We start from the raw sequence: 11,093 nt of genomic DNA on the forward strand, positions 1-11,093 counted from the left end.
CAGTATGTTGGACTGGTAGACCCTGTACGTATATTTTGTTGGCTTGTCAGTTGTAGTAAATATGACGGCCTTGCCCGCCCAGCCTTATGTTGATGGTTAGTCAGTGTTAGTCTCTATTTAGTTTTATATTTACATCGTACATTTTCTTGCAGCCCATGGCCAAAAATATGACATTACATGTTCAAAGTCTCGGAGTCACATGTGATACGCAAGGATAGTTGAGGCACTAAGTGCCAGTCTCGCCCCTAGGCATGGGGCGTGACAAAAGTGGTATCAGAGCAGTTCTGTCCTAGGGAGTCTACAAGCCGTGTCTAGTAGGGTCTTGTTTATAAATGTGTAGTGCACCACATTATATAAGCAAGGGACTACAGGGCATCTAGGAGTTGGTTACCTTTTTTTTCAAATCTAAATCGTGCTGTAGCACTGAGTTGTAGAAAATTTAAGTTAAACTTACGTATTGACATTTGCATGCACAGATGGCGATAACTAGGAAGACTACAGCTAGTCAGAGGAGAGAACCAGCAGTAGGTGAGGGGACTAGCAGGGTACCCCCAACAGCTGGGGCCCAATCGGAGTCGCAGGGAGAGACCCCTACTCAATGATTACCGGTTCCTCTGCCACCTGAGGAAATTCCTAGGGAGACCACACATCCAGTTCCTCCTCCGCTTCCATCAGATCAGGACTTGAGGGGTGTGGTGCATTTGTTGGCACAATTGGTAGCTACCCAACAACAGGCTAGGGCATCCTCTAGTGCAGGACCTTCTGAGGGATCTGGGAGTTCAAGGGTCCGAGAGTTTATTGCTTTGAATCCCCCAGAGTTCACGGGGACAGATCAGAGGGAGGACCCGCAGGATTTCATAGATCAGCTTCATAGGATTTTTCGGGTTATTCATACCATGGAGAAAGAGGCAGTTGAGTTAGCAGCTTTTCGACTCCGAGATATATCCATCCTTTGGTATGAGGGATGGGAAAGGTCCAGGGGACGTAATTCCCCTCCTGATATTTGGGAGAGTTTTTCAAATGCCTTCCTTGACCAGTACTTACCACGAGAAATCCGACAGGCCCGACTCGATCAGTTTCTAGCACTCAAGCAGGGCAATATGTGTATTCGAGAATATAGTCTCCGTTTTGACTCCTTGGCCAGATATGCACCATCTATAGTTGCTACTATGCGGGATAGAATCCACAGGTTTATAGCGGGGTTGGCCCCAGAGTTGACTGAGGCGTGTTCCACCGCTGCATTACAGGATAGTATGGATATCTCGCGAATTCAGGCATTTGCCCAAAATATAGAAAGGGGTAGGCGTCGGCAGCAGAGTGCGGAGAGGACTGAGTCAGGGCAGCGTAAGAGGATGAGATTTGTCAAGTCGCAGGAGCAATCTCAGGGGAGCTACCGGCCCCAGTACTTCAAACGACCACCTAGACCTCCGCCACCTCAGCTACAGGGGTACATGTATGACCGCTATACTCAGTCAGGACCAGGTGAGAGCCTCCAAGCATCAGGGTTGCAGCAACAACGAGGTTTGAGACAGACAGGGCCATTTCAGTCGCGATGTGCCATCTGCAGTCGAGGACACTTCGGCCAATGCCGAGCCGGTTCTGATGCTTGTTATACATGTGGACGTCCAGGGCATATAATGCGAGATTGCCCAAATAAGGATTCTGGGGATATGGCGCAACCAGCGAATTCAGCAACAGGATCAGCTATGTCTGTGCATCCTTCAGGGCACGAGTCTCGGTCTTCGGCTGGTAGAGGTCGAGGTAGAGGTCGAGGTAGAGGTAGAGGTCGAGGTAGAGGTAGAGGGTTCAGTTCAGGTAGTAACCAAAATCGTATCTATGCGCTAGCAGGTCGACAGGACCAAGAGTCTTCACCAGACGCTGTGACAGGTATGTTGACTATTTGTTCTCACGATGTTTATGCCTTGATAGACCCAGGATCTACCTTATCATGTATTACCCCATTTGTCGTGCAAAAATTTGGTATAGTGCCTGAAATACTAAGTGATCCTTTTACGGTATCTACACCGGTCGGAGAATCGATTATCGCTAGACGTGTTTACCGAGGTTGTACGATAACAGTTTGTGGTCGTCAAACCTCAGCCGACCTAGTTGAACTAGAGATGTTGGATTTCAATGCTATCATGGGCATGGACTGGTTGGTAGCTTGTTATGCCACGGTTGATTGTCGAGCGCAGACAGCTAGATTTCATTTTCCTGGTAAGCCAGTCCTCGAATGGGTAGGTAATAAAGCGACACCCAGATGCATGTTTATTTCCTATTTGAAGGCAAGAAAAATGATCGCAAAAGGGTGCATCTATCATATTGTGCGAGCTAAAGATGCCAATGCTGAGAAATCTATACTTCAGTCTATTCCAGTAGTAAAAGAGTACGCGGATGTATTTCCAGATGAACTTCCAGGTATTCCTCCAGAGCGAGAGATTGATTTTGCAATCGATTTGCTTCCGGGAACATAACCAATATCCATCCCTCCATATAGAATGGCACCTGCCGAATTAAAGGAGTTGAAGGAGCAATTAAAAGATTTACTGGAAAAAAGGTTTTATTAGGCCTAGTACCTCACCTTGGGGTGCACCGGTATTGTTTTTACGAAAAAAGGACGGATCGCTAAGGATGTGTATCGACTATAGGCAACTGAACAAGGTAACTATTAAGAATAAGTACCCCCTTCCAAGGATAGATGACTTGTTTGATCAGTTGCAGGGAGCTAGATGCTTTTCAAAGATAGATTTGAGGTCGGGGTACCACCAGGTTAGAGTTCGGGAGAAAGATATTCCCAAGACAGCCTTCAGGACTCGATATGGCCACTTTGAGTTTCTTGTTATGTCCTTCGGGTTGACGAATGCACCTGCCATATTTATGGACTTGATGAATAGCCTATTCCGACCATATTTGGATCTGTTCGTGATAGTCTTTATTGATGATATTCTGGTTTATTCACGTTCAGAGGATGAGCATGTGGATCACCTACGAGCAGTACTCCAAACCCTTCGTGATAATAAATTGTATGCTAAGTTTTCTAAGTGTGAATTCTGGCTAAAGTCCGTAGCATTCTTGGGGCACATTGTATCTGACGGAGGTATAAAGGTAGACACTCAGAAGATTGAGGCTGTGAAATCCTGGCCTAGACCTACCACTCCGACAGAGATTCGTAGCTTTCTAGGCTTAGCAGGATATATCAGAGGTTCGTAGAGGGGTTTTCTTCTCATTCAGCACCATTAACAAAGCTGACGCAGAAATCGACTAAGTTTCAGTGGACAGAGGCCTGTGAGCAGAGTTTCCAAGAGCTTAAGAACAGATTGACCTCAGCGCCAGTGCTGGTACTTCCAGATGGTCCAGATGGTTATGCCATGTATTGTGATGCCTCATGTGTCGGGTTAGGATGTGTCCTGATGCAACATGGAAAAGTAATTGCATATGCTTCAAGGCAGTTAAGGAAGCATGAGCGGAATTATCCGACCCACGACCTCGAGTTAGCTGCGGTTGTCCATGCACTTAAGATATGGCGTCATTATTTATATGGGGTGCATGTTGATATATTCACAGATCATAAGAGCCTGCAATATATCCTCAAGCAAAAAGAGTTGAATTTACGACAAAGACGATGGCTTGAATTATTGAAAGACTACGATGTTAACATTTTCTACCATCCAAGGAAAGCTAATGTTGTAGCCGATGCTTTAAGTCGCCAATCTATGGGTAGCTTAACACATGTAGAGGCCGAGAAAAGACAATTGACAAGAGAGATTCATCAATTGGCTTGTTTGGGGGTTCGATTAGTGGACTCTGACAATGGAGGAGTTGTACTCCAAAATACTGCAAAATCATCTCTCATAGCTGAAGTAAAGGAGAGGCAATACGAGGATCCAGAGTTAGTCAAGTTGAGAGAGCGGGTTCCACAACAGAAGAAGCCGTTGTTAGAACTCAAAGGAGGTGGGGTTCTCAGATACAAGGGTCGTTTGTGTGTTCCAGAGGTAGCAGGGCTACGAGACAGGATTATGTCAGAAGCACATTATTCATGGTATTCTATTCACCCTGGGTCGACAAAGATGTATCATGACATTAAGGATGTGTATTGGTGGAACGATATGAAAAAGAACATTGTCGAGTATGTCGTTCAATGCCCTAGTTGCCAGCAGGTGAAAATAGAGCACCAGAAGCCCGGAGGGCTAATGCAGACTATAGAGATCCCGACATGGAAATGGGAGGCGATTAACATGGACTTTATCACAGGTTTACCTCGTTCCCAGCATAAGCTTGATTCTATATGGATGATAGTCGATAGGCTCACGAAATCAGCTCATTTCCTACCGGTCAGATCTACCTATACAGCAGAGGATTACGCAAAATTATATATTAAGGAGATAGTGCGACTACACGGAGTACCCGTATCTATTATATCTGACCGTGGGGCCCAGTTTACAACATATTTTTAGAGGTCATTTCAGAAAGGTCTAGGAACTCAGGTGAATCTCAGTACAGCTTTTCATCCACAAACAGATGGACAAGCCGAGCGCACGATTCAGACGCTCGAGGATATGTTGCGAGCATGTGCGCTGGATTTTAATAGAAGTTGGGATGAACATCTACCTCTTATCGAGTTTTCATATAATAACAGTTACCACTCCAGTATCCAGATGGCTCCGTACGAGGCTTTGTATGGGCGCAAGTGCAGATCTCCCATAGGGTGGTTCGATGTTGGAGAATTTGGGTTATATGGGCCAGACCTGGTTCAACAGGCCATAGAAAAAATAAAGCTTATTCGGGAGCGACTGTTGACAGCTCAGAGTCGACAGAAGTCATATTCTGACGTACGGCGACGAGATTTAGAGTACGAGGTTAATGACTGGGTATTCTTAAAGGTGTCACCTATGAAAGGTGTAATGAGATTTGGCAAGATAGGCAAGCTTAGCCCACGGTATATTGGGCCTTATAGGATCATTCGGAGAGTGGGCCAAGTAGCTTACGAGTTAGAATTTCCCTCGGAATTGGAGTCTGTTCATCCGGTTTTTCACGTATCTATGTTACGGAGGTGCATTGGCGATCCTACCCGAGTAGTACCCACGGATGATGTACAAATTATAGAGAACTTATCATATGAGGAAGTTCAGATTGCCATCCTAGACCGACAAATCCGCAAGCTGCGGAATAAGGAGGTAGCCTCCGTGAAAGTACTTTGGAGAAACAATAATGTGTACGAAATGACTTGGGAGGCCGAGGAAAACATGAAGTCTAGATATCCCTACTTATTTCCTCCTCCAGAGAAGGGTCCGACTGAGACGTCATAATCATAAGGTACGTGTGAAAATTCTTATATTGGTTATTATCGTTGATCGTGTCAATCCATGGTCATTATACAAAATTGTGGTCCTGTGTGGCGTTGGGTTATTAATCTTCTAAGAGGAGAATTGGTAGTGGTGTGGTTACAAAGACGACCCTGCCAAAGTTATACAGAACATGGGGAGTTAACATTCGAGGACGAATGTTTCTAAAGGAGGGAAGGATGTTACATTCCGTACCTTACCATTAGGATGTGCCGTAGTAAATCCACATGAGTTCGAAGGGATTATGTCCATTAGTATGTTATATAGGGTTTACGACATCATTATTATGAGACCATGTAAGTCTACGACCTTGATACCATTAGATATTATGTTTAGTGTGTCTAGTTATTAAAATAATATTAGTAGTTACGAATGTTTTTTTGATAATTAAGGTCATATATTATGTATGTATGGTGTGATTAATTAGTATTCGTGAGTTAAGTAATTTTATGACAGGAAGGTTAATCTTAAGTGATATATATGACAAACACGTATAAATTGCATATTAATTACATTGTTAGTGAACTACCAACTAACAAAATGTGGTTGTTTGAATTTGTGAGTATATATTTAATTAATAATGTAATTTTTATGTAGTAATATATGATAGCTGAATAAGTTAAAGATTCAATAATATTGACATTATGTGTAAATTTTACATAAAACAGCAGTATAAATGTTTATAATGATTGTTAATAGTGTGTGAATTTATTTTACAGGGTACCACAAGACCGTAATAGTGCGGTGTATAAAATATATTAAAAATAAGTAGAATTTTAAGTAATCTGAGGAAATTCTTAATTATGCGGGTAATTGGTTAATTATCGGGTAACGAGACACTACCTAATTACCTAAGTAGATAAAGATTAACATTCCCACACTCCTACGTGGCAGCACCCTCTTTACCCCTTTCATGACTCTTACAAGAAATTGTAAGGTTGTCAAATGCTAGGGGTAGCAGATGAAAATAGGAAAGAGAAAAGATTGAAACAACATTTTTTTGGATGCCTAATCAGTAGTGATATGGACGTTAACTTAGTCATGCCTTTCCTCTCTTCAATTTGCAATTCATATTTATTAGAAATCAATTCCTTCACATCTCTATAGAAACAATCATAAAGCACCGAGCCAATTTAACGTGTTGAAAACATCATTGGAAAAATCAACTATGTCCTCGACATTACCAGTCGTCTCAGAAGTAAGCTCGGACACCAACATGGACTTGACTTGAGTAATCATCATCTTCAATTTCTCAAGCATTTCGGGTTTATGATTAGTTCTTGGAGATTGCTTCAGTAGCGATCCGTATGGGATTATGGTGGGAAGTTTTAGCTGGTACAAAATATTGATTTCAGGATATATTATGTGCTTACTTGTTACAGGTATGTTAAGACTAAGCTCTTCTATATTAAGGCTAAGCTTTTTTTTTCATTTGGCATGATCTCGTCATTACATTCACATCCCGGAATTTACATATATTTTGCTAGTCTCGCAAATTGCGTATATTTTTCTAGTGTTGTAAGTTATAATATTTTCCTTATCGGGATTTCATATTCAGTAGAGTATTTCCTTCCTCCAGTCAAGAGAGCAGAGAGTTTATATATACAGTATTAAAAGTATTTTCATTACCATCGAGCTATAATCGATGGGCAGGCCCCTATTGGACAACCTCTGATCAGATGGTAAGTTATATGACGATCCTACTGTGGCCGAGCGCATATGGGCGAGCCCAGTTGGTCGAGATATAGAGCCTAGTATGGCCGAGCGCTTATGAGCGAGCCTACTACGACAGAGCAGATATATATGTATACCAAGCCTTATAGGGTCGGACATCTATTTTACTTACTATATTGAGAGAATTGAGTCAGTATTATCAGATGAGTATATCCTCGAGTTTTCTTTGACTCCCAGTTGTTCTCAGTTGTTATATTATCAGTTCAGTTTCAGTTTCAGTATATTGCCTTACATACTCGGTACATTGTTTCGTATTGACGTCCCTTTCTGGGGACGCTGCATTTCATGCATGCAGGGTCAGACAGACAGACGGGTAGACCTCCTCAGTAGGTGTTGCTTGAGATCAGCTTTATCGGTAAACTCCCCTTCTTTCGGAGTTACCGGGGCTAGCAGTGTGGTGTGTATCTTGTGTATATATGTAGATAGGTTATCCGTAGGTCGGGGCCCTGTTCCGATCATAGTACATCTATTATTAGAGGCTTGTAGATATGTCCTGTCAGTTAATACAGTATGTTGGACTGGTAGGCCCTGTACGTATATTTTGTTGGCTTGTCAGTTGTAGTAAATATGTCGGCCTTGCCGGCCCAGCCTTATGTTGATGGTTAGTCAGCGTTAGTCTCTATTTAGTTTTATATTTACATCGTACATTTTCTTGCAGCCCATGGCCAAAAATATGACATTACATGTTCAAAGTCTCGGAGTCACAGGTGATACGCAAGGATAGTTGAGGCACTGAGTGCCAGTCTCGCCCCTAGGCATGGGGCGTGACACATGCTTGGGTAGCAAGTAGACAAACCTGTCCGAGGATACGTTGAGATTGAGGCTTTTCCCGTTCTCTCTTCAAGGTAAAGCATTGGATTGGTTAGAAAGGCTCCCCAATCATTCTACTACAACATGGGATGAATTGGCGGACAAATTTATTGCCAAGTTCTTTTCTCCAAGTCATATGGCGGCTCTTCGGGATGAAATTTTAGCCTTCAAGCAAGAGCCAACAGAACCTTTGTACGAGATATGGGAAAGATATAGAACAATGGTGAAAGAGTGCCCTAATAATGACATGACCGAGGCTATGATTCAACAAACCTTTTATCGGGGCAGCAACACCACGAATCAATGCATTGTGAACCAATTGGCCGGAGGGAACTTTATGAAACTTTCTTACCAAGAGGCATGTGATGTACTTGATGAAATGGCCGACACCTCTTCGGCATGGCAAAGTCGAGAAAATGTGCCCCAAGGTGACCCCACGATTATCCATTTGCACAAGGAATTGCACGATCATGGCCAAACTATTGCCGAACTTACAACAACTATGAATCAATTGGCAAAGGCATAATTGCAACAAGTCCAAAACCCGCGCTAAGTCAATGCAATGGAAGGTGTTTCTATGTTGAAAAGGAGGCAAGAGGAAAACAACCTCAAGGTAATTGTGAACAATATGACAACAACAATGATGGTGGTTGTTATTCAAATGAGTGCTATGATGATCAAAGAGAAGAGGTCCAATATGTCAATAACTACCAAGGGAATAGAGGCAACTCTCTGAATCAACAATGGTGTCCCCAAGGAAATTGGGGAAATCAATAACAAGGAGGCGGTAATTAGAATAATAACAACCAACAACAAGGTGATGGCAATTAGAATAACAACAATCAAAACAACAATTGGGGTAATCAAGGTAACAATCAAGGAAATTGGAACGGGAACAACAATAATTGGAGCAACAACAACAATCAAGGAGGGTGGAACAATCGGGAACCAAGGGAACCGGGGGCAAGGCTTTCAAAAGCCCCCCATGTACCATTAACCGAACAATCCAACCCCTTTCCTTCTCAAGGTCCGAGTTCTTCCGGGAGGAACATGGGGAGAACTGAGAACATATTTGAGCAAATGATGAAAAAGAACCAAGATTCCGATGCACAATTGGCTTCTCATAATACATCTATCCAGAACGTGGAGGTGTAACTAGGGCAAATTTTTCAAGCTTTGAATACTCGTCCCAAGGGTGCTCTACCAAGTGATACGGTAGTGAACCCGAAGGGTGGGAATAACAACCATGTGATGGCGGTTACAACTAGGAGTGGAAGAGGCGGTGATGTGCATGCCTCAAGAGAAAAGCGAATTGTGGAGGATGATGTTGAGCTACGTGATGATGATGTGCCTTTGATTGTTAATGATGTGGTTAATCAAAATGTGAACAATGATGTGCAGATTGATATTGATGATGAAGCCGAGGTAGAGACTCAAGATGTCGTGAACCCGTATAGGGAACACGTGATTGACATGCCCGAGCCGGTTGTAGCAAAGGCCAAGGCACCTTTGCCTAGGCCACCTCCACCTTATCCTCAACGGTAAGCAAAGCAGAAGAATGATAATCAGTTTAAAAAGTTCATTGATATGATGAAGAACTTATCTATTAATGTGCCATTAGTGGAGGTACTTGAACAAATGTCGGGCTATGCAAAATTCATGAAAGACTTGGTCACAAAGAAGCGTTCTATGGATTGTGAAACTATAAAGATGACTCACCAAGTTAGTGCTATAGTGCATTCAATGGCCCCGAAGCTTGAAGATCCCGGTGCTTTCACCATTCCTTGCACCATTGGGAGTGTGGTTTTTGCTAAAGCTCTTTGTGACTTAGGAGCTAGTATCAATTTGATGCCCTATTCGGTTTTCAAAACTCTGGGTATTGGGCAACCTAGGTCAACTTCAATGAGACATCAAATGGCGGATCGATCGATGAAGCGACCTTTGGGCATTATTGATGATGTACTTGTCCGGGTGGACAAATTCATATTGCCGACCGATTTTGTGATTTTGCATTGTGAGGTGGACTATAAGGTTCCGATTATCTTGGGCAGACCTTTCCTTGCAACGGGGAAGGCATTGGTTGATGTTGAAGCGGGTGAGCTCACTTCCCGAGTGGGAGATGAAAAGGTCATTTTCCACGTTTGCAAATCTATGAAGCAACCCAATAGCACCGAGGTGTGCTCATTTGTAGACCTTGTCACAACAGTGATTGTGGACGATACCAGTGCTATGATCAATGTGGAAGATCCTCTTAAAGCAGTGCTCTTGAACATGGATGTCAATGATGATGCTAGTAGAGTGGAATGTGTCAATGCCCTACATGGGATGGGCTCTTATTCATATGAGACTAGGAAGCTATCTTTGGATCTTGAAAATCGCAAAATTCCACCAACAAAGCCATCGATTGAGGAGCCACCAGTGTTGGAGTTGAAGCCACTTCCTCCACACCTCAGGTATGAATTCTTGGGTTCAAATTCTACTTTACCTATTGTTCTTTCATCTTGCTTAACTAACATGCAGGTTAACGCCACTTTGGCGGTACTTTAAAAGCAGAAAAAGGCGATTGGATGGATATTGGCCGATATTCGGGGTATAAGCCCCGCATTTTGCATGCATAAGATCATTTTGGAGGAGGATGAAAGGCCTTCCTTGGAGAATCAAAGAAGACTAAATATGGCGATGCAAGATGTGGTGAAGAAAGAGGTTATCAAGTGGCTAGATACCGGGGTGGTTTATCCTATTTCTGACAGTTCGTGGACTTCTCCGGTGCAATGTGTGCTGAAGAAGGGTGGTATGACAGTGGTGACCAATGACAACAATGAGCTCATTCCCACTAGAACGGTCACCAGGTGGAGAGTTTGTATGGATTACCGGAAGCTGAACAAGGTGACTAGAAAAGATCATTTCCCATTGCCATTCCTTGACCAAATGCTTGATCATCTTGCGGGCCGGGCTTTCGGGATGGTTACTCGGGGTACAATCAAATTCTAATTTCCCTGGAGGACCAAGAGAAGACCACCTTTACATGTCCTTATGGAACATTCACTTTCTCCAGAATGCCATTTGGATTGTGTAATGCTCCGGCGACCTTCCAACGTTGCATGATGGCTATTTTCACCGACATGGTGGAGGATATATTGGAGGTCTTCATGGATGATTTTAGCGTGGTTGGGGATTCTTTTGAGGAGTGCTTGATAAACTTGGATA

The 11,093-nt window shown here is 43.1% G+C and overlaps 1 protein-coding gene across 1 annotated transcript; it reads left to right on the forward strand.

Annotated features, from left to right (window-relative positions):
* Positions 1 to 476: 476 nt before the first annotated feature.
* LOC104226968 (uncharacterized) lies at positions 477 to 4,234 on the forward strand. Its single transcript, XM_070154439.1, has 4 exons — positions 477 to 545; positions 627 to 2,418; positions 3,565 to 3,992; positions 4,148 to 4,234. Exons 1-4 carry the CDS (start codon positions 477 to 479, stop codon positions 4,232 to 4,234), a joined length of 2,376 nt encoding a protein of 791 aa, XP_070010540.1.
* The last annotated feature ends 6,859 nt before the right edge of the window (positions 4,235 to 11,093 follow it).

The sequence above is a fragment of the Nicotiana sylvestris genome, chromosome 1 (assembly GCF_000393655.2).
Source record: "Nicotiana sylvestris chromosome 1, ASM39365v2, whole genome shotgun sequence".
Lineage (NCBI taxonomy): Eukaryota > Viridiplantae > Streptophyta > Magnoliopsida > Solanales > Solanaceae > Nicotiana > Nicotiana sylvestris.